This window comes from Microtus pennsylvanicus, chromosome 3 (assembly GCF_037038515.1).
Source record: "Microtus pennsylvanicus isolate mMicPen1 chromosome 3, mMicPen1.hap1, whole genome shotgun sequence".
Classification (NCBI taxonomy): domain Eukaryota; kingdom Metazoa; phylum Chordata; class Mammalia; order Rodentia; family Cricetidae; genus Microtus; species Microtus pennsylvanicus.
The window spans coordinates 61,156,620-61,179,919 of record NC_134581.1 but is presented as its reverse complement, the minus strand read 5'-3'; the positions used below and the strand labels follow the sequence as shown (position 1 = coordinate 61,179,919).

Here is a 23,300-nt window from a genome sequence, read left to right as displayed (position 1 = left end):
ATAGTGTGAGATCCTGTTTCAAAAACAAAACCGAAAATTTTTTAAGACGTTGGTGCAGGTGAGGTAATTCAACAAGTAAAGACCCTTATTGTTAAGCCTGGTGTCCTGAGATCAATCTCTGAGACCTACATGGTGGAAAAGGCAAACGATTCTCACAAATTGTCCTCTTAACTCCACATCCAAGCCATGGCATGTGATCTTCCATGCACACACAAATAAATAATAGAATGTAACTTACAAAGTATATCAAGACAAATGTAATCTAAAAGTCTCCCGTTTATCTTCTGGAAGAAATCTTATATGATTTTTTTTCTCATAAAACAGGGGTCAGAAACTAACTAAAGGAGCCCAGGAAGGTAACCCTTCAACTTAATACAAAATTTACATATTAATTATTTAAACGGAAGTTTCTTCAGCCTTTTGTTAGATGCACTGTGAGAGCACAGAGAAACCCATCGGGTTGACTCCTTGGGCACCTGAACTGCGGTTCTCCCATCATCCATACAGAAAAAGAAAATGAGCCTTTTAACAAAAATAGTGGTGTTCTGGTTTTGAAGTCTGATAACAATGCACTGTGTTCTTTTAATCAATAAGCATGAAGTCTGTGGTAGTAAGAACCAATGTACACACTAATGTCCTTTTAGATGGTACTGGTATCACTGGCGATTTCGTGCTTCTGTGGTGTGTGTGTGTGTATACATGCGTGCGTGTGTGCTGGTGTATATGAGTATGCATATATATGGAAAGGGATGTGGAATTCAGATGTCAGTCTCAAGTATCATTCCTCAGGAGCTGTCCACCTTTCTTTGTTTCATTGAGACAGGTTTCTCACTGGGACCCAAGGCTCACCCCATTTGTCTAGGCTGTTTGGCCAGTGAATCCCAGGGATTTTTTCATCTCTGCCTCCCCAGTACAGGGATTGCAAATATGCATCACCATGTCTGTCCTCTTACATGGGTTCTAAGGATTGAATTTAGGTCCTCATTCTTGTAGAGCAAGCACTATCCTGACTGAGCCATCTTCCCAGCCTCAGAACTTGGTTTCAATGTCTACAAACCAATAATGATAACAGTACAGTAGGTATCTGCCTAATGAAGGTGCTAGAACCCTCTTTCTTCACAGCTGTCCCCTGCATGCTTGGGGACACTTTTCTCAAAGATATGCATCCACATCTTCATAGACTACATTATTTTAATGTATCTTGGTTAGGTCCTATGAGTTTGCAGCTAAGTTCCATGGTGTTCAGAGAGTCTATACCCTGTGTCTCTGCTTTTCATCTAGTAACATTTACACATTAAACAGCATACTATTAAAGGAAGATAAATTGAGTTCCCTAGAAGGAAGCCGTCTCCTAACAAATGAAGAGGATTCATTTCTGCATTGGCCATGCATGGCATCAGAACTTTTCCTCCAGCATTTGGATTTATTTTTTAATTCATTTATTTTGATTTTATATGCATTGGTGCTTTGCCTTCATGTATGTCTGTGGGAGGATGCCACATCCCCTGGAACTGGAGTTACAGACAGTTGTGAGCTGCCATGTGGGTGCTGGGACTTGAACCCAGGTCTTCTGGAAGAAGAGTCAGTGCTCCCAACCACTGAGTCATCTCTCCAGTCCTGCATTTGGGTTGAAGGCGAGAATTAAAATGTTTTCTGAAACCAGATGCAGTGACACATGTGACTAGTCTCAGATGCTTGGAATTCTGAGGTAAGAGGATCCGTTGAGTCCAAGAGTTCAAGGCTAGCCTTGTCAACATACCAAGATCCTAGCTTAATAAATAAGTGGAAAAAGTTTCCAGGGATAAAACCCCAAGGTTCTTGTGTTTCAGAATGGAAAATGTTAACTTTAAATTATCTAAAATCAGAAGTAAGAATCCTAAATTGATCAAACAATGATTACTACATAAATGAACACTATTCAGCATAGGGACCACTGTGGATTTTTCTATTTATTTATTTATTTATTTAAGATTTCTGTCTCCTCCCCACCACCGCCTCCCATTTCCCTCCCCCTCCCCCAATCAATTCCCCCTCTCTCATAGCCTGAAGAGCAGTCAGGGTTCCCTGCCCTGTGGGGAGTCCAAGGACCTCCCACTTCCTTCCAGGTCTAGTAAGGTGAACATCCAAACAGCCTAGGCTCCCACAAAGCCAATATGTGCAGTAGGATCAAAACCCGGTGCCATTGTTCTTGAGTTCTCAGCAGTCCTCATTGTCCGCTATGTTCGGTGAGTCCGGTTTTATCCCATGCTTTTTCAGACCCAGGCCAGCTGGCCTTGGTGAGTTCCCGATAGAACATCCCCATTGTCTCAGTGTGTGGGTGCACCCCGTGTGGTCCTGAGTTCCTTGCTCGTGCTCTCTCTCCTTCTGCTCCTGATTTGGACCTTGGGCTGTGGATTTTTCTTACCCCATTGTCTCTACTTTGGAAACACTAATAATAAGTTACACTGTAAGTATAGTCTAATAGGAAATAACTTTTTAGTCATGATGAAACCTTCAAAATCAATGGACCACTAAATTTATATTCTTCCTTTTTTAATTTTATAATATAGTCAGTAAATTAATTAATAAATCACAATGGTGATTATTCTGCTTGTTCTACTTCTCATCTTGGTTGTATTTTTTTTACCTACACAAATCTTTACACATCCAAAATGCCTAAGGTACAGAAATAGATTAAGTGATCAATACACTCAATCAATACACTCTTTCTACTTTTTAATTAAGTAATTAATTAATTCAAAACTTGGACTTGTAATCTCTCTGCTTCAGACTCAGAGTACTAGAATTATAGGTGTACATTACAATACTTTGGTCTAATTTTTAAAAATTATCTTATTTTTATGTGTGCCTACTTGTCACGTTCTCCATGAGGGTGCAGTTTCTGCAGCATTCATAAAAGAGTGTTGGATCCTCTGGAACTGGAATAACATGTGGTTATGAGGCACCATGTGGCTGTGAGGAGTCAAACTGAAACCTTTGAATGAGTAATCAATGCTCTTAACCATGAGCCATCTCTCCAAATTCTTAATATTTTTTTAAAAATTCTTTATTTTTTGATATTAAAATATAATTACTTCACTTTCCTTTCCTTTTTCTCTCCCCAAACCCTTCCATATATTCCTCCTTTTCTTTTCTTTTTTCTTTTTTTTTAATTTGGTTTATCAAAACAGGGTTTCTCTCTCTCTCTCTCTCTTTTTTTTTTTTTTTGAGACAAGAGTTTACTCTGTAGCTTTTGGAGCCTATCCTGGAACTAGCTCTTGTAGACCAGGCTGGCCTCGAACTCACAGAGATCTGCCTGCCTCTGCTTCCTGAGTGCTGGATTTAAAGGCGTGCGCCACCACCACCCAACCAGGGTTTCTCTTTGTAGCTTGGAACTTGCTTTGTAGACCAGGCTGGCCTCGAACTCACATAGATCCACTTGCTTCTGCCTCCTGAGTACTGAGGTGTGCACTGCTACAGCTGACTGTATATTACTGTTTTAAATCAGAACTGTTGTAATACAGCCAGCTGACGGTCATTACTATCTTTGGTCTATAGGCTTCTTAATTCTAGAAAAATGCCCCCAACTTTTCTTACAAGTCTAACTCACTAAATTTTACAGAGAGCACTTAAGAGTTGCCTCAAGTTAACTCTTTGCTTCCTGCAATGTGTTCTGCCTCTGACGGTACAGAAAGCTGCTTGACTGAGAGCAGAGCATGTTAAGTGACGTTGTAACACCCTAGGGCCTTGGCTGCAGTGGCGCCTGAGACACACCCCAATCACAAGTGGTACCTTTCAGACACAGATGGAAACCCACAGAGGAAAATGCACCCCCGAAGTGTCTTCTATCTCTAGGAGCCTGGCTCACCTTTCTTACTTAGACCAGGTTCACTTGGGTCACAATGAAGGGTCAGTAGCATCTTGTTTCCATTTCTTACTCTAAGTCTCTTTGTTGCCAAACTCCTTAAAGCTCTTATTTAGGTTTTAATGGTAAAATACAAGGAATAGGATCCTGAGAGATGGATCAGTAGTTAAGAGTCCTAGAGGATCTGGGTTCTGTTTTGAGCATCCAGATGACAGTTTGCAGCCATCTGTAACTCTGGTCCCAGGGGATCTGATGCCCTTTCCTGGTGTTCGAGAGCACCAAGAACACATGTGGTGCACATATATACATACATGTAGGCAAAAGACCGGTACACACAAAATCATAAGAAATTTTAAAAACTTATCTATCAGCTTAACCATTTTAGTGTTACACTTACTAGTGTTAAGTATATTCACATGTTTGTGCAACCAAACCCCAGAAGACTTTATTCTTCAAAATGTAAACAGCCCAGGAAGAGGACTCAGTAAAGTATTTGCCACGTAAACCTGAGTTACCCGAGTTCCATCCCAGCCCCATGTAAAAGCCTGCCTACCTGTATGTCAGGAAGAGACAGGAAGATTACTAGATCTTTCTGGCCAGCTAGTCTAGTGAGCACCAAGTTCTGTGATAGACCTTGTTTCAAAAAAATAGACTGAAAAGTGATTGAGGAAGACACCCCGTGTCCACCTCCGGCTTTCACAGCCACTCCTATACCTGTGCACACGCACTCCCCAGCCCCAACATGTACACAGAAATGCATGCACATGTGTGTGCATACACACACACACACACACACACACACACAAAATCAGACCCCTGAAACTTGACACCATTAAACTTTTCCCCATGTCTGTAGACTCCAGCAAACACCGTTCTGCTTTCTCTTTCTAATAGTCAGACTACTCCCAACAACTCATGTAGGTGAAATGGGCAGCTTAGCATAATCCTAAAGGTTCATCCCTTGAGGGGGGAAATGTCAGAATCCCTTTCCTTTTAAGACTGAATAGCAGCCCACTGGATACATATGCTGCATTTTATTTATTCATTGATCTGTTGGTGAGTGTTTGGGTTCCCTTTCTCTTTTGGCCATGGTGATTAATCACATTATAACGGAATATACAGACATGTTCTTAGGATCCTGCTTCCTCAGAGAACAAATGCCACACGATTTCACTCATGTAAAATAGAAAGAGGAGCTCACAGAAGCAGAGTGGAATGATGGTTAACAGTGGCTAGTGTTAGACGGGAATAAGAAAGGAAAGATGTGAGTCAAAGGCTCCAGGTTTTTGTTACACGGAGAAACATGTTTTTGTGGGTGATTACAGAACATGGCAACTATAGTTAATAATAATTTGTAAAAATGGCTCAGCTTACATATTGCTCCTGCAGAAGGACTGCAGTTTCTAGAATCCTTGCCAGGTGGCTGTAAATCACCTATAACTCCAGCTCAAGGGAATCCAGTGCCTTACTGTGGGGCTGGAGAGCAGGCTCAGCAGATAAGAGCACTTGCTCCTCTTGCAGAGGACCCAAGTTTACTTCCCAGCACCATATCCCATATGATGCCTTCTTCTGGCCTGCAAGCACATGGTGCACATACTTACAGAAAGCAGGCACACACGTATACATAAAGAAAAATACATAACAAAAAATCCACAAAGCCAGGAGAGGCAGCACCTTTAATCCCAGCACTCAGGAGGCAGAGGCAGGCAGATCTCCATGAGTTTGAAGCCAGCCTCATCTACATTGTGAGTTCCAGGACAGCTAGGACAATATAGAGATACCCTGTCTCAAAATAAATAAATAGGTAGATATTTAAGAAATAAAATAAATATTTTAAAAAGAATTTTTAAATTTACCATAAAAAGTCAAGTAAAGTGATGAACATGTTAATTAGCTTAAGGTGATGAATATGTTAATCAGCTTAATTTAGTCATTCCACACTGTATACAGCAAAATATGAAATTGTATCCCATCAATATGTAAAATTATTAATGCTGATTAAAAATAAAAATAATTTTGGAAAAAAGTACAAAACTTTTAGTACTTTGCCATAAACACTTCAAAGAAGGTCATTCTGGATCATATGGTAATTCTGCTTTTATTTTCTTGGGGGCTGCTATTAACATCTTTTGAGGAAGGGCAGTGAGACAGGGTTTTACTGTGTGACTCTTACTGGCTTGGAACTCCCTTTGTAGACAGGCTTGCCTTGATTTCACAGAGAGCCACCTGCTTCTGCTTCCCAAGTGCTGGGGTTAAAGGAGTGCCACTGAACCTGATGCTGTCTGCACCATGGCAGCTGTGCCTTTTTATCTTCCTCCCTGCACCAACATCCCAGTCTCTGGTGTCTCCTAATTTTGACTTCTGTTTCCCTAATGATGACCTAACGTTTTAAGAAATGTCATGTGCTTCTCATTCATTGGTATGTCTTTGTAGAAATATTAATCTAAGATATTTGCCTATTGGTTGGTTTTATTTGTTTGTTTAGTTGATTAGCTGGTTTGTTTGTTTGTTTTGATTTTTGTGACGGTGTCTCATTATGTAACCCAGGCTGGCATCCAGCTGACCATCTGTCCCCACCTACCACAACACCACACAGCTCTTTGCCCACTGAAGATAAAACTTTTTTTTTTTAACAGAGTGTCACTATGTAACCATGATTGGTCTGGCATTCCCTATGTAAATCAGGCTGGCCTTGAATTCACAGAGATCTTCCTGCCTCTGCCTTCTGAGTGTAGATTAAAGGTGAGCGCCCCAACTGGGTAAGTCTTTTCATTTTTGACATAGTCTTGTGTAGCCCAGGCTGGCCTCTGTGTAACTGAGGATGATCTTGAATGCCCTGGCACCCTGAGTGCTGGGATTACAATTGTGTGCCACAATGCCTGATTCATGAAGCACTTGAGACCAAACCCATACTGAGCAAGCATTCTGCCAAATAAGCTACATTCCAGGCCTTTACCATTGAACTCTGTGGCTTTCCAACTATATCTCAACTCCCCACTGATGTTTCCTCCCTTTTTCTTCCACCCCGAGAAGACAGAACTCCCCAGGAAGATAGAAGATAGTCTGTCTTTAGGGACCTACTCACTTTCCATGGGATACTCTTTATGTTATTATTTTTTATGTGTATGGGTGTTTTGTCTGCATATACGTTTATGCACCATTTTGTGCCTGGGGTCTACAGAGACCAGAGGAAGATGTTGAACCACCACCATGTGGATGCTAGAAATCAAATTTGGATCTTCTGCAGCCCCATTGGGTATTCTTACTTAGATGCTTTTAAGTGCTGGGACTGAACTCCAGGGCTGTGCCATGCTATGTAAGTGTTCTACCACTGAGCTACATCCCCAGCCAGACATTGATTCCTCCCTCTTACAGCGCTCTCTTTTAAGCAAACTAGTAGAGTTTAATTAGAGGAAACTGATTTATCTGGGCTGTCAGCACCATCATTTCTATCTGAAGGGGAATCAGTATGCCTTAGAGTCTCAGTGTCAGTCAGGAGGCTACACAAGAGGGCCCAGGCTTGTCTTTGATCAAGTCTCATGAAATTATCCCACTATTTCTAGATTGCCCGAAGTTCCAGCTCATCATCCTGTGCAATGTTAAGTCCTTGTAAAGTATCAGAGAAAGTTCCAAGATTCAAGTGTTACCTTGGAAACAGGTAGAGAACCCAGCCCATAATGAGTGCTCTTTTCAAAGATGGCGTTTTTGCACCTCAGTGGTCCAGAAGTATAGGCTTAATGCCATGATGAAAATTCTAAATCAAGAGCTCCTTATCGGGACAAGGAGAACTGTGATAGCTGTGCTGAGGCCACCTTTGTCCCATACTCTACCATGGACAGAAAACATCAACATAAAGTTTAGATGAAGGAATGCAATGCTCCTGTCCACACAACCTCTTTACTATGTTAGGGGCTTCATCTAAGCTTGTGGTCTCTTTTCACATAGAGCTACCTGGATGCTGGCCCAGGAGGCATGACAGTGTACAAATCCTATCAGTGACACAGCTCTACTATAAATTAAAGTACCATGAAGCTCCCTTGGGACTGTGAAGATCCTGGGATCTTCTCCAGACACTTCCAGGTCTTTTGCAGACATGGGCGTATTTTAATGTCACAGCTCAGAACAATAGCATAGACTTCTTGACATTTGATATTGGACATTTCCCTGACCATTTGAGGCCTGTTCGTCAATGTTAGAACAAAACCATGAATTTCATAATATTTATGCAAGACTCAAATCCACACTGGTGCTACCTTGCAGCTCCTTCCATTCCTGGACGGTTGAGCCCCATCTTTGATGCTGCTCAGTGGCTTGCATACCCCTTCCTCTTTCCTGTCTTCTTGGGTTATCCAGAACCCTACCCTCTATCTTCTTTTAATGGTTTCAGAGGACTTTCCTTGGATTGCACAGGGAAAATTTCACCTCCCTTTTCTGGCTTCAGTCCAGGCATTGCTGCTTTTCTCTTACATCTTTACTTTCACCCTAATATTTTATTACATTGATTGATTGGGGTTTGTGTGTGTGTGTATGTGTGTGTGTGTGTGTGTGTGTGTGCCACAGCATGTATGTGGAGTTCAGAGACAACTTGTGGAAGTCAGTACTCTCCTTCCACTATGCGGTTCCAAGAATAGAACTTAGGTTCATGAGATTATATATATATATAATAATAACACACACACACATACATGTGAGAGAGATAGAATCAGGTTCATCATTGACAGCAAGTGCTTTTACCCACTGAGTCATCTCACCAGCACCATCTTAATATTTTTACTGAAACAATGTATTTCACCACTTTTTTTAAGAGATTGAGAAAACAGGGATCTGCTCCCCTAGCTCAATTCTCTCACTAACACCTTAGAAGCAAAATCCATCGTCTTACGAGGATGTAAGCTTGTGAGGTAGCAGAGGGGTTTAGGAGCCGGGTTTTTTATTGTTCGTTTGTTTGTTTGTTTTTCTGAGCTCTGGGATCTTAATGATGAAACCTAATGCCTGATTCCCAAGGAACCCTTCTTTCCCCACCCCTAATTCAGAGGCCTTTTTGGAAAGAGACAGAATGCAAACTCTAACAGTAGGTCCCTGGTCCTATCCTCCCAATCCCAGTTTCCTAGATAGTGCTGCAGAGGTCTGACCTGAAAGATGTACAGCTAATCCCAGGTTCAAATCCAAGCCCTCTAACTTTCCCCAGGGAACAGAGGCTTAGCTTCCAATCCTGTCCCTTTCTCTGCCACCCCCACAGGAAATGTGGGTGCATGGAGAGATCCCTTGTTTTCAGATGATCATCTAAGTTACCAAGGGAATGTGTTCTCCAAGGCATAAACACAACAGAGGAGGGATCAGGACACGAGAACATGAGGAGTCAAAGAGGAGGTCACAGGGCCCAGGGAGAACCCTGGAAGCTAAGCAAGGAGATGGGGGTGGGGAGGTCTGGAAATTAAGAAAGGGGCTCAGAGACTCAGCAGGCACAGTGGGGAAATACTATGTTAGAAGCTCAGAAAACCAAGCCTTCTCTATAGGTTTTGGGTTAGATTTGGTGCTGGGGGTAAGGATTCACCAGTCCAGTGCTGAGTATCTTAGACTAAGACAGTAGAGTAGGACAGCTGTGCTGTGTTCTGGGTTGGTTTTTTGTTTTGTTTTGTTTGTAATTTATTTGTTTGTTTGACAGAACCCTTCTTAATTTGAGCAAGAAAGAGCATTGATTTGGCCGTTGCCACCAGGCTGACCAGTAAGGTCATAGTCAAGCAACCCTTTCTCCAGCATGCTGAGTCTCCAGTAGCATTGCCCAAGTCCACAATAAAAAGGGTCAAAATATAACATGCTGTGTATAGGCTCCACCCCTAAAAGGCATCAGATAGACTGTGTCACTTCCCACATGGGCAGCAATGGGTCTCTGTGAGCTTCTGGAGGACCCAGGTTTCATGGTAGAAATCTCAGCTGAGTTTCTTCCCTCAAGACCTGTAGGCCACCCTGCCCCTCACAGACACCCAGCTTTAGAGTCCCATTGCCTTCTCACTCCCTACAAGTCTTCCTAGAGCAAGACTGGTGAGCCACCTTCCCAAGATCTGTAGGCGACTCTAGGGAGTCTAGGAACACTTGGGGTCCCCAGGTCATTCCTGGCTTTGTCCCCAGAGGACCGGAAGCTGTTTGTAGGGATGTTGGGCAAGCAGCAGGGTGAGGAGGATGTCAGACGTCTGTTCCAGCCCTTCGGCCATATCGAGGAGTGCACTGTCCTGCGGAGTCCTGATGGTACCAGTAAAGGTGACTTGAACTGCCCCTGGGTTTTCCGGGTGACCTTTTCTTACCCTCTGACTCCTGTGGCCTGAGTCGTTCCATTCTTGTTTCCTGCACCAGGCTGTGCCTTTGTGAAATTCGGGAGTCAAGGGGAAGCTCAAGCTGCCATCCAGGGACTGCACGGTAGCCGGACAATGACGGTAAGAGCGGGACCTGGGCTGAGGGTGAGGCCAGCGGGGTGGGAATCTGCTCTCCGCGTTCCGGAGCAAGGGCTGGCTGGGGAAGGTGCTGGACTCAGTGCTCAATCAGGGCCAGTACAGGTCACCACGCCCTTCTTTTGCCAAGGGCGCCTCATCCAGCCTGGTGGTGAAGCTGGCAGACACCGACCGGGAGCGCGCGCTGCGGAGGATGCAGCAAATGGCTGGCCAGCTGGGCGCCTTCCATCCAGCGCCACTGCCTCTCGGGGCCTGTGGCGCCTACACCACTGCGGTAGGTGCCTGCCTGCCTCCAGCCCAGAGTGAATAGGACCTGGCTCCGTGTCGGGAGATCAGGCAATTGCCAGCCGCTGAGGCCTCTACAGATGCCCTTCTTCCTTCCCCAAGATCTTGCAACACCAGGCAGCATTGCTGGCGGCGGCGCAGGGTCCTGGGTTAGGCCAGGTGGCCGCAGTGGCCGCCCAGATGCAGCACGTGGCGGCCTTCAGCCTGGTGGCTGCACCGCTATTGCCTACAGCAGGTTAGAGACCCAAGAAACTGAAGCCATGGTTGGGAGGGCCCATGAAGTACCGCTCCCTGACCCTCTTATCTCCACCTACAGCCAACGCATCACCTGGTGGAGGTGGTCCTGGTGCACTCCCCGGCCTTCCAGCGCCCATGGGGGTCAATGGATTCGGCTCCTTGACCCCCCAGACCAATGGACAGCCAGGCTCCGATTCGATATATAACAACGGGCTTTCCCCTTACCCAGGTGGGTCACCCTACCCTGCTGACCCAAACCTCCTGGAAATGGAATGGGAAGCCAGGTTTTCCAGGCAAGGCCATGCCTGGGGGGAAGGGATTCCCCCATCTTCCCTGCTGCCTTTCATAGTGGTCCTCCACCTCCCACACTCCCACCCAGGGTCTCTCCCCTGGCCCCTGCCTACCTGCCTTCATCGTGGGCCTTGCGCCCCCTCTCTCTCCAGCCCAGAGCCCCGGTGTGGCTGATCCCCTGCAGCAGGCCTACGCTGGGATACACCAATATGCAGGTTTCACTTGGCAATGCCCAGCCCGGGTGTGTGGGTGTGGGGTGTTAAAGGGCCTCAGGCAGGAAGAGGGATTTGTGGGAGGGTTAGGCTCTGTTCTGAGGAGCCAACTCTTCCATCCTGTTCAGTCCCCAGCCCCAGCCCCCAGCGACCTGTCTTGGGTCAAGGGTTATAGTGAACTGGGTTGAATCTGTCAGAGCTGGTCAGGCAGATGGGGCTCTGTCTGGAAAATGGCTCCTGGGGGTCACTGCCCACTCCCACCTCTGTCTCCAGCAGCCTATCCCTCGGCCTATGCCCCAGTGAGCACAGCTTTTCCCCAGCAGCCTTCAGCTCTGCCTCAGCAACAAAGAGAAGGTGAGGGACTGGGGGCTGGAGAGCAGGGGTTTGTGTGTGGGGGTTGCCCCTGAGGATTCTTCCCCTGAGCAAACCTGCTACTGTTCCTACAGGCCCCGAAGGCTGTAACCTCTTCATCTATCACCTGCCTCAGGAGTTTGGGGATGCAGAACTCATACAGACATTCCTGCCCTTTGGAGCCGTTGTCTCTGCCAAAGTGTTTGTGGATCGTGCCACCAACCAGAGCAAGTGTTTTGGTGAGCTGATCCATCCCCGTGCCTCAGGAGGCCCATAAGGCTTCCAGAGACTGAGTGTTACAGGGCAAAGTGTGAGCACAGAAAGCCTTGTTTCAGACCACCTGAGAATCTTGGATAACTAGAATGTGTGAGATCGGGAAGGTTTCAGCTTTAGAGTTTGTCCAAAGCAGGGTGAGTTTGGATGGGTTTGGAATAAAGAGTTGCCGTCAGACCCCAGCTGCAGATCTGAAGCCAGACTGGGAGGAATGAAGCACAGCAGCCAAGCCAAGCCAGGGAAATACTCTGACCCACACAGACTTCTTTCCCATCTTCTGGAAATCACACCTTTAGGAATGATTTGCCTCTATTACGTATGTGTCTATACTATGTATGCATTGATGCTCACATAGTTAAGCAATAGAAAGGTGCCTGCCTATGTGATGGACCTAGTCCGGAAATTAGAGAAAGGAGATCCTGGCAAGCTGGATTACCAGCTAACCTGTCTGCCCACACCCTCCAGGGTTTGTTAGTTTTGACAATCCAACCAGTGCCCAGACTGCCATCCAGGCCATGAATGGCTTTCAAATCGGCATGAAGAGGCTCAAGGTCCAGCTAAAGAGACCTAAGGATGCCAACAGGCCTTACTGATCTGCATTCACTGGTCAGTCACAGACAGGTGAGTCTTCAATGGATGTCAGGCAAACGGGACCAGGGTCACAAGACCCTGGCAACTTTATGATATCAGGATACTGCCATCTGAGAAATCCAGAAATAAAGAGAAGAGCCAGGGATAAGGGGGACAGATACTGGAATTTTTTTTCAACCCAAAGTTCAAGGTGAATTAGATGACCTTGGTGTGTCCAGTCTTGGAGAGACGATTTCTAGGAAAATTCAGCCCATTCTATTCTAGGGACAACAGTAGGAAGCCACAGGAGCAGTGAGCTTATATGGGGAGGGGGCTGTGGAAAATGGGGTTTGGTTCATATCTTGAGGATCCCATAGGCCATAGGTCCTGACTTTAGCGAAGGGGCAGCTTGAATGAAGAGGAGAGCAGCTAACGGGAGATGGAGGGAGAGAAGTAAAGAGCCTCAAGAGGCAGACCTGCAGGGCTTAGTGGGCAATGAGCAGCATGGTGACAAGGCCCAGGCTTCAGGAAGGGCCGCAGGAGACTGCCTGCCACCTGGAGAGCTGTGCTGTGCTTGCAGGTCCCCTTGGCCTCAGCTCACTCAAGCTGTCCCAGAAACTGTGGAATGTTTGCTACAGTGATCTGCCTAGGATCTAGGCAAGGGCTAGCTTCTGTGGCAAGGATGCTGCCAGGAAGAGAAACCCTGACACTTAGCTGAGAAGTCACAGAGGGGACAGGCTGCTCTTTTCTTACCCTCAGTGACCTTTGCCTCCTCCCGCCTCTGTTTCCTTATCAATCAATTCCAACAACAGAAACTGAAGAGTGAGAAGAAAGGAAAAAGAAAAGCACAGAAATGCTGGAGTGGCCCTACCGGAAGGAGTGGCAGCAGACGGAGGTGGACCAGACCCAGGGCTGGCGCCTGGGGCTCAGGCCACTCATCGTGTGGGTTGTTCCACGGAGTGATCAAGCTGGCAGGGCAACCAGTGCTGGCTGAGGATCGACTGATCTAAGGGAACCAGCAGAGGGCCTTGGGGGTGCCAAGGGCTTCTCAGCAAGGGAAGCCCAAACTTACTTTGTTCAGAATCATATCATTCCTTAGTGTTTAGGGACCAAAGGACTATTGCTTTTTTTAAGAATATCTATATATATATATCTATAAATTAAAACAAAGAGAAAACAGAAGAGAGACAAAAAGACAGTATAGAGTCTCATAAAAGCTGCCTTTAACTATCCCTAGGAGACAGGGTGAAGGAGACCCTTAATAGCCAGCCCCAGCCTAGGCAGAGGCGGCTGTGGAAGACTGTCCTGTGTCTCATTCCTTCTGAAGCTACTCCCTTCCCTGCCCTTAAACAGAAATGACAAAGGATGTGAAGCCTAGGCTCATAGTCCAGCAACAATAGGGTTATGGAAGCAGCGAATCCATAGTCCCAAAACTCAGATAGTATCCCTGAGGAGGCCTCAGGAGGATTCAGGCCTGCGCTGCTCTTTGCTATGCTACGAGGGCCCCGGCCATCAGAAGTGGGAATCTGCCTTTCCTTCACAATGCCCTTTCCTGGGGAGTCAGAGCTTCCCCAGGCAGGAAGAAAGAGGGAGCCTTTTCCTTCCCAGTCCAGGTAGACCAAGGCCACACCTTTGGCTAAGCTGAGACACCTCCCGTTCCCCTCCCCTTGCGACTGCCCCAGTGTCCCCTTGCTTCAGGCCACCTTCTGTCTCTTAGTCTGTTTGTCCACCTGTGAAGTAGACTTGAGATACACGTAGAGGGCTGTGACACAGACACGGAAGGCTTGCTGCTGTAAATACTGCCGTTGAGGAGGGGATACTTTATCTATGTAGAAGCTTCAGAATTAGAGGTCCCTCTTTACCCAGGACCCGGGAGGGAAGTAGATGTTTTGCCAAAATACTAATTCATTCCTTTAAAAAGTCCATCTTTCCTATGCAAGTGCGTCTCATGTGTGCTTACCCGAGGTGCTTTTAGATGGTGAGCCGTGTTCAGCTTAGAAGTGGTGTGTGCTCTGTCCGTCTGTCCTTGTCTGTCTGTTGTATACAGTGGGTGCCATATAAAGCTGATCAATGGTGGTGCTTCCTGCTGCTTCTGTGAGATGGGCAAAAGGTTCAGCTCAGAATACCACGATTCACCTTGTCTTGGTCAGCCCTACCTGGGCCTGCCAGGCCTTGAATACACTTTTCCCCTGGGGGAATAATTTACACTCCCACCACCAAGTCATGGATCAACTTAGTTTGAAGCCCCAACGAATAGGGGATGCTCTGGTCCAGCACTGGAGGTCTGCCATCCGATAGATAACACTGGGACATAAAACGATGTGGGAGGGAAAGAAGATAATTCCTTCTAGGCTCTTTTGAAGAAAACCTGTTCCCCCACACACACACCACAGCCCCATTCCTCTGTCTTTGACTGGTTTTTGGAAGTAATGAGAATTAAAACTAGATTTCTCAACATTGCTAGGTTAGCTGTGGATTACATCCACAGACAATCGCCAGATGGGAGAGGGACGGATCCTGAGGCACACACACACCCGCACAGTGCCAACCCACAGACCAGTGCCTCGGGTACAGGTAGAGATATACAACACCTGCCATGGACTTAGAGACATAACTCAGACAGTACAGTGTTTACCTTGTGAGCCCAAGGACCTGCGGTCAATTCCTCAGAACTCACATTAAGACAAACAAGCAAACAAAACAGGCATGCTCTCGTACCCTCAGCACTGGGGCAACAGAGACAAGTGGGTCTGGGAGGCCCACTGACCAGCCATCCCAGGTGAATTTGTGAATGGTGAATTCGAGGACAATGAGAGACCCTATCTCCAGAAAGCTAGGTGATGACCCCTGAGGAATGACAACTGAAGCTGTACTCTGGTCTCTGCATATATGTACACACACAAAACAGACTTCAGGCGTTCACCTAAAAGCAGACAGTTCTCACTGCTAGGTGTTAGGCATTGTTCTAGGGCTCAAGTTTCTCCCAAGTCCCAGGAGTTGAGGGGAAACACGGATGATTAAAGCACACAATGGAGGGACACATGTGGCCTATACCAGCAAGAAAGCTACAGCCTGCTCTAATGTTAGGAGAGCTCCGGAAAATCTTCCTAGAGATTAAAGTGAAGAATCATCAAGAAGGAACTAGGATATTCAAAGTCTCTGAGTGATTGCATAATTTTGAGAAGGTATTTGTAGCCAAGAAATAATAATCCCTTATTTTAGATTCTGTTACATTACAGATAAGTCAAGAGCCTCTTATCATTCCTCAATCTACCCGAACCTTAACTCAGTACTGAGTCATGTCAAAGCATTCAAAACAATATGGAATTTATTTTACTTCATGCTATAGGGTATGAGCAAGGGCCTGGTAGACTCTAGATCCCCAATTTGCAGGTGTTGATGCAATTTAGGTCAAGTGCTGGCAAATGATGGTGTGTCAGCCAGACCTGACCTGTGACATATTTTGCATGGCATAACAATTAAGAATGATTCTTTTAGGCCGGGCGATGGTGGCGCACGCCTTTAATCCCAGCACTCGGGAGGCAGAGGCAGGCCTCTGTGAGTTTGAGACTAGCCTGGTCTACAGAGCTAGTTCCAGGACAGGCTCCAAAAAGCCACAGAGAAACCCTGTCTCGAAAAAAACAAAAAAAATGATTTTTTAAGAATGATTTTTAAAAAACATTCAAGGATTTTGTTATTTTTTTAAACTATAGATATGTGTGCATGTCTCTGCAGAGAAGTGCCCATGACTGCAGGTGCCGTATAGGCCAGCAGAGGGCATTGGAGTTCCTGGAATTGGAGTTACAGGTATTTGCCAGCTGCCTGCTGAGGGTGCTACAAACTGAACTTGGTCCTTTGCAAGAGCAGTGCACATTTTTAACTACTGAGCCATATCTCCAGTCCCCATTTTATATTTTTTTTTTTTTTTTTTTTTGGTTTTTTCGAGACAGGGTTTCTCTGTGGCTTTGGAGCCTGTCCTGGAACTAGCTCTTGTAGACCAGGCTGGTCTCGAACTCACAGAGATCCGCCTGCCTCTGCCTCCCGAGTGCTGGGATTAAAGGCGTGCGCCAAAATATTTATTTATTTATTTATTTATTTATTTATTATGTATACAATATTTTGTCTGTGTGTATGCCTGCAGGCCAGAAGAGGGCACCAGACCCCATTACAGATGCTTGTGAGCCACCATGTGGTTGCTGGGAATTGAACTCAGGACCTTTGGAAGAGCAGGCAGTGCTCTTAACCTCTGAGCCATCTCTCCAGCCCCCATTTTATATTTTTTAAAGAGTTGTCAAAAGAAAATGATGATACAGAGTCTTATGTGGCTCACAAAGCTTATAACATTTATCTGGTCTCTTAGACAATAAGTTTACTAACCCTTGGTAAGGTAATGGAAGATTTGTAGAATGTCTGAGTTTGAGCAACATGGTGTTGTGTCTGTCTGTGTGTGCATGTAATAGTCTGGCCCTTTTCAATTGCAAATATCAAAACCTAAACACAAACATCTCTAAGTCATTAGGAAATTAAATAGCTTGCATAAACACTAGATCAAAGGCTAAAATCGCTGCCTTCAGGCATTATTGGATCTAGGGGTTTAAATGACGATGTAATGTCTCCACCTCTTGATTCTGCTTCCATTTACATGTTGATCTCACTACTTCTTGCTCTAAAATCCTAGGGAAGATTTTCCTTAGTATTGAGCATATGTACACCTCTAAAATGGAAAACTGGGCTACTTTTCCAGGCCTGTGAGGGAGGGGAGAAATAGCTCTGCAAAGGGAAAGATAATGGACAATAAGTAGTACCTACCTAGCACATTTTACATTTATTGCATCCACCTAAGCTTTTATTGACAAACTTACAATTCCAAAACTGTGTCTGCCTAACAGTGTAGTAATAATCCCGGGTCCAACCAAAGCAGTCACAGCCATTTTCCGGTGAAAGACAAAACAGTTACACAATTTCTTTACCTGTCCTAGTCCCTTTGTGAGGTGCGATTCTTGGTCATGTCAAAAAGTGTCCTTAAGATTTTGCAGTATGTGGCCGAAAGGCTGATTTTTCACTCCTACATAACCAATATAAAATAGTCAAGGGAGATTAGACCATAGTTTTTTGTTTCTTAAAAAAAATAAATAAATAAAACAAAACAAAAACCCAACACTCTTCCTTTTGGAATAAGACAGAAAACAATGGACTCCGATCTATACCCCTTCCTTCGAGATAGTAGGACGACTTCTCCAGAGCTTTTCCGTTGGGAAATATCTCCTTTATTGCTCTTTTGTGGACATCCCTGGGAAGGTGGCCTTTCTAGAATCAAAGCATCCCTCACCCAGTTTTCCATGGACTTGGATCTAAGGATTGCCTCAACAATTCAGCACCCCAGGTCCACTTGCCAGCTGCGGGGATTAGCTGATTCCTGGGCTGTCTGTGACTAGCAATGCCCATGGTTTCCAGACCCCCGCTGAGTGCTCAGTCTTGAGTCTTGATCTGGCCCTCAGAAATGAAGCCTCTTAGCAATTGTTCTGTTTTATTTCTGGTGCTGTGTTAAAATACCTTGACAAAAAGCAAATTGGCAGAGATAGGGGCTTACTTCATTTTACTATTCAAGGATATAGTTCATCATTGTGGGGAAGTCAAATAGGAGCTTCATCCACAGCCAAGAACAAAAAGAACTGGCTACAAACCTGTTCAATGTTTGCTTGCTGGTACCCAGTTCAGGACTTAGGGACTGGTGCAAAGAGCCACTGGGGCTGTTTTCTATGTCAAGACAATCCCTCACAGACATGCTCACAGGGCAATTCAATAATATAGACCGTTCCTCATTAAGACTCTCTCCCATGTGGTTCTGGGCTGTGTCAAGTTGACAGAGATAACCATAATGGCAACAGGTCACAGTTTGAACATTCCTCTGCTCCTCTACAGAGACAACTCCTGTTCTGTTCCTTTATGCCTCATATTCCAGCAACCTTGGGCTTCACTCAGTAGTCAAAATCCCTGACTTCTAGGCCTCAGCCTCAAGAAGGATGCTTGAGGGCAGGTCTGAGGCAACCACACAAGAATTCATCCAGCCATCGGTCTGCAGCTTCCTGCTTGCCTCCCCATTCAGCCACAGCCAGTTTTTAAGTGGAGACGACATCAACAAAGGACTCCTGAGGAGACTTCTGTTAACACCGAATCTGGAACCCTTTCACAACTCAAATAGCTTGGAGACTGTGGGCTAAGTCTTCGGCCCTCAACATGACCTCTGGGGTAGATCTCTTCCCCAGATACAACCCTGAATGCAGAGGAAAAGGGCATTTGGTCTGAGATGAGCATGGCTACCTCTGACTTCAGAAACAGCTCGGGGTGGGGGTGGGGGGCGGCTGGAGTGATGACTAAGCAGCTAAGAACACTGGCTGCTCTTCCAGAGGTCCTGAGTTCAATTTCAACAAACACATGGTGGTTCACAACCATCTATATAATAGGATCTGATGCCTTCTTCTGGCATGCAGGCATACATGTAGAGCACTTATACACTTAACATAAAAAAAGCTGGGAGATGGTAGTGCGCCTTTAATCCCAGCAGATTAAAGGTAGAGGCAGGCGGATCTCTGCAAGTTTGAGGCCAGCCTGGTCCACAAAGTGAGTTCTAGGACAGCCAGGGCTGTTACAAAGACGGGTTACATTTGTTTATGCTGTATTTGTTTAATGATGTGTGTTTAATGATGTAAAGATGTGCTGAATCTGTTTCACCTCTCCTGCCTAAGGTATCTGATTGGTCTAATAAAAGTTGAATGGCCAATAGCTAGGCAGAAGATGGATAGGGGAGGCTGGCAGGCAGAGAGAATAAATAGGAGGAGAAATCTAGGTTCAAGAGAAAGCAGAGGAGAGAAGGAGGGAGACACCTGGGGCCAGAAGCCATGCAACTCTAAACCAGCCAAACAGAGAGACAGCAAGAAAATAAGAAAAGTCAAAAATCCCTAAGGCAAAAGGTAGATAAAGAGAAACAGGTTAATTTAAGTTAAAAAGAGATAGCCAGGAAGTGCCTAAGCTAGGCCTAGCATTCAAAACTAATAATAAGTTGGTGGCCCAAAAGAAAAAGCCTGGTACACAGTACACAGCTTGGTATCTGTAATGTAGGCACCAGACGTCTCAGGAAACATGTACAGAGCCTATTGGTGCTGGGCACAACCATGGAAAACACAATTCCCAGAGAATGGGCTCAGGGGTTTGACTAACCAAAAAGAATGCCTGCCTACCCACAAACTCAGGTCTGAGAACTCAGTGATTTCCTTAACCCAGTATTAGTCCCTTTCTTGAAGCTATGGTAAAAGACCTGACAGGAACAAATTATGGAAGAAAAGGTTTATGCCTGGCTCATGATTCCAGAGAAATTTCAGCCCATTGTGGCTGAGAAGGCATGGAGCTGGAGGAAGTCATGCAGGGAATGTCTGAAATCTCCAGTGAGTGTCTAGGTATGGTGCTGGAGGAAGTCACGCAGGGAAATGTCTGAAATCTCCAGTGAGGGTCTACAGCCCTCCTCACTCCCCCTTTCTGTGAAGGGATGTCAACAGACCCAATTTTGTGAGGGTCACTTGTGGTAACCACTGTGATTTCTAAGATTAACAGTAAACAGCGGTTAGGGTCAGAGGTGAGTGTTCAACAACACATATTAACACAACTGTGATGATGGTGACTGATTTGATCCTGGGGAGATGACTCAGTCAGTAAAAAATTGCCACGAAAGCATGAAGATTCAAGTTCAGATCCTCTGGGCCCATGTAAAAAGTGAGGTGCAGTTGTACCATCTGTAATCCCAGCACTGAGACAGGAGAATCCCTGGGGCTCACTGGCTAACCAGTCTATCCGATTGAAGAACTTCACTTTCAATGAGAGACCCTGTCTCAAAAAATAAGGCAGAGTGCACACACACATACACATATGCACTCACACACGTCACGGTGGGGGGAGCTAACTGACAGGATATGTGTGCTTAGGGAAATGAACAAAGTCAGGAAGATCATACCTATAAAGCAGTTGATAGTCACCGTGAGTACGTGAGCATGAGAGGGAAGGGGTTAGAGAGGGAAGGAATCCTAGGAGGTTGTGGGAGTCTAGAGTTTGACATTTCATTCACGGGACAAAATTCTTGTGGTTTCTTAAAAACACTACGTTGAGCACATTTCCACAGTGCGTGGCTCTCAAAGACTATGTGATGGTTATGAGTATGGCAAACCCCTTTGTAGGGTAAAAGAGCCAGCCAAAGAAACACACCCTGACCCTGAAACCAGTGCCAAAGAAAGACGCTTTGTCCCTAGAATTAGAAATATGCCCTGGCCCTAAAACTAGAGTCAAAAAAGAAAAAAAAAATTTTAAAGGTCAATGAAGGAAACATAATTTGGTCTCTGAAACCAGAGCCAAATCTGGCCCTGATCAACTAAGCTGAAAACTAACCAATTCCAGGGCAGGAAAATGAACCAATCCCCGAGCAAAAAACCAACCAATCTGAGCAGAAATCTAAACCAATCTGAGCTCAAGGGCCTGAAATCTGACCGATTCCCACCCTGACAATCTCCCTGGAAAACTCCGCTCCTAAGAAGTCCTATATAAGCCCTGCACCTGTTCTGTTTGCTGCTGCCCCTTTTCCACCGTGGCAGAGACAGCCGCTCCCCTGGATTCTTCCCTCCTAATAAATCTCTTGAATAAGGTGAGGGTGAAGACCTTCTTTCACCAGAGCAAAGATGGAGCCAAGCAGCATTGTAGCACATTCCCTGGGAGAGCCTTACCCTAGCAGCTCCGAGTTGTTACAACTTCAACCAGTAAGCAGCAGAACAGGGATGTAACACTTTCACTGGGGAAACCTTCCCCTAGTAGAGCCGAGTTGTTACACTTCTGGCACCAGAGTCTAGCTGCAACAACTTTGCTGGGAAAGCCCTTTCCTACCTGAACAGAACTGTTACATTGGGAAAACCTTTCCCCAGAGCAGGGCTGTAAGCAAGCTGCTATCCTTACTGTGACCTGTGCTATTCCCTGCCTCCCGACTGCCAGAATATTTTTCCATCTGAGGCACAATGCTTACACCCTTCTGTACTACTATGAACTTTTGCACTATAAGACTGGAGTATATCCCTCTTTTTTTTTTTAAGTAATTACAATGTAACAAATATTGAAGCTTGTTAGCAGTCAGCTACCTGGGGGCCTTTTGCTAATATCCAGATGGGAACCATGAGTAAGCAAGGAGAAAATCTAGAGCCCAGTGAAAAATCCCAAGTGCTCAAACCAAGCTTTGATCTCACATAAAATCACTTAAACAAGTGTTTTCGTGTGTGTGTGTGTGTGTGTGTGTGTGCGCACCACATTGGTTCCTAGTAGCCAAAAGAGGGTGTCAGATCCCCTGAACCTGCAGTTACAGATTATTGTGAGCTGCCATGTGGGTGCTGTGAACTGAACCCAGGTCCTTGGCAATGCAACCACTGGCTCTTACCTGCGGAGCCATCTCTTCCACTTCCACTAAAATCTTTTATTTAGTTATCTTCTGAGATGTTCTTACACATCCCATTCTGGTCTTGAATTTGCTATGTAGCTGAGAATGACTTTGAATTTTTCTGCCTCAACTCCCTGAATGCTGAGATGAGAGGTTTGCTGCACCACACAGGGTTTACACAGGTGTGCAGAAACCAAGGCTCTGTGAATACCAGGCAAGCACTCTACTTAGTGAGCTATGGCCCTAACCCACTAAGGTTGTGTGTCCCGAAGGCCAGGTAGATTCCAGCACACCCAGCAACAGTGCATGGGGGCGAGGCAGATTTAAGAATCTTAATTTTTGATTTTTTTTTGGGGGGGGGAACCTGGCTTCAACCTGCACAGAGGGGATGCCTCAGTATCTCTATATAGACAGTCTAAATTGCTTTCCTTCCGCAGTCCTCCCAACCACACGAGGCGACAAAGAAAAAACATTTTTTGGCGAATCGGGAGCACCTCTTCCTCCCTCGCCCTCAGGGACCCAAGGAACAGGCGCCACCCACTCGCTCCCTCACGCCTTCAGCTATCGGTCACTGCGCACGCGCGCCCAGGCTGGCATCCCGGGGCGGGGACACGCCCAGGCTCAGCTTGCACAGCGGTTGGGTGGAGGCGAGACACGTGACCGCAGTGTCCTCGCCCGAGCATGCGCAGAGTGGCCCAGCGTGCCCGGGACGGCACGCTGAGGCGTGGGAGCGCGACCTCGCCCGCCCGCCTCGGTCCCCGCCCCTTGGCCTGCCGCTCCGCCCCCGCGGGGCGTCCCGGGCCGCTCGTCCCCTCCGCGGCGGCCGCGCGCGGCCCGGGGTCGCCGTGAGTACACTGTAGGCTGGCGTGTCGGGGGAGGCCGGAGCGGGATGGGGCGGGGCGGCCGGGCGGCGGGAGGGGTCCGCCCTGCCTGAGGGACCGAGTGAGGGGCGATGACAGGCTTCGCTCGGCTGGGCGGCTGGCGGTGATGAGCCGCAGACGGCTTCTTAACGGGGAAGGCCGGGGCTGGGGGCCTACGGGGGACACCTGGAGAAGAGGCCTCAGGCCCTGTCCTGCAAGCGCAGGTGTCCTCGGCGAGCATCCCGGTCCTCTCCCTCCGCGGGTGCCCGGCTTAGCGCTGGCCGGCTGGACTCGCCCCTCCGCGCCCCGCTTCGCCTTTGTTTAGTAGCTTAGTCCTTCTGTCGTTCCTGTTGGAGCTTTCCTCTGCTAGCACACAGAGCTGGGAGGCAAGCCCAGAGTGGAGACGTTGAGATCAGAGGCTTCTGTGACTAGGTAGATGTCAGATGGTCACTCTGGAAAGTGCCTGTG

At 46.4% G+C, this 23,300-nt stretch overlaps 2 protein-coding genes across 19 annotated transcripts in view; both read left to right on the top strand.

The window, feature by feature from the left end:
- Positions 1-14,585, top strand: part of Celf6 (CUGBP Elav-like family member 6) — a 30,697-nt gene extending 16,112 nt beyond the window's left edge. For 2 of the 5 annotated variants that reach the window (XM_075965671.1, XM_075965675.1), the window contains 9 exons: positions 9,974-10,102; positions 10,196-10,275; positions 10,421-10,564; positions 10,678-10,810; positions 10,892-11,041; positions 11,589-11,669; positions 11,762-11,905; positions 12,405-12,560; positions 13,322-14,585. In XM_075965671.1, coding sequence (XP_075821786.1) covers positions 9,974-10,102; positions 10,196-10,275; positions 10,421-10,564; positions 10,678-10,810; positions 10,892-11,041; positions 11,589-11,669; positions 11,762-11,905; positions 12,405-12,532 — 989 coding nt within the window. In that variant the 3' untranslated portion in view covers positions 12,533-12,560; positions 13,322-14,585. Of the gene's footprint in view, positions 1-9,973; positions 10,103-10,195; positions 10,276-10,420; positions 10,565-10,677; positions 10,811-10,891; positions 11,042-11,255; positions 11,319-11,588; positions 11,670-11,761; positions 11,906-12,404; positions 12,561-13,321 lie in introns of all 5 variants that reach the window. The other 3 variants (XM_075965670.1, XM_075965672.1, XM_075965673.1) reach the window with 3 other exon arrangements.
- An 8,103-nt stretch (positions 14,586-22,688) lies between these two features.
- The window catches only part of Parp6 (poly(ADP-ribose) polymerase family member 6), a 32,067-nt gene continuing 31,455 nt past the window's right edge, over positions 22,689-23,300 (top strand). For 5 of the 14 annotated variants that reach the window (XR_012910005.1, XM_075965664.1, XM_075965663.1 and 2 more), the window contains exon 1: positions 22,689-22,817. The gene's annotated coding sequence lies outside the window, so the exon portion shown is untranslated. Of the gene's footprint in view, positions 22,829-22,889; positions 23,265-23,300 lie in introns of those variants that run through there. The other 9 variants (XR_012910006.1, XM_075965666.1, XM_075965658.1 and 6 more) reach the window with 6 other exon arrangements.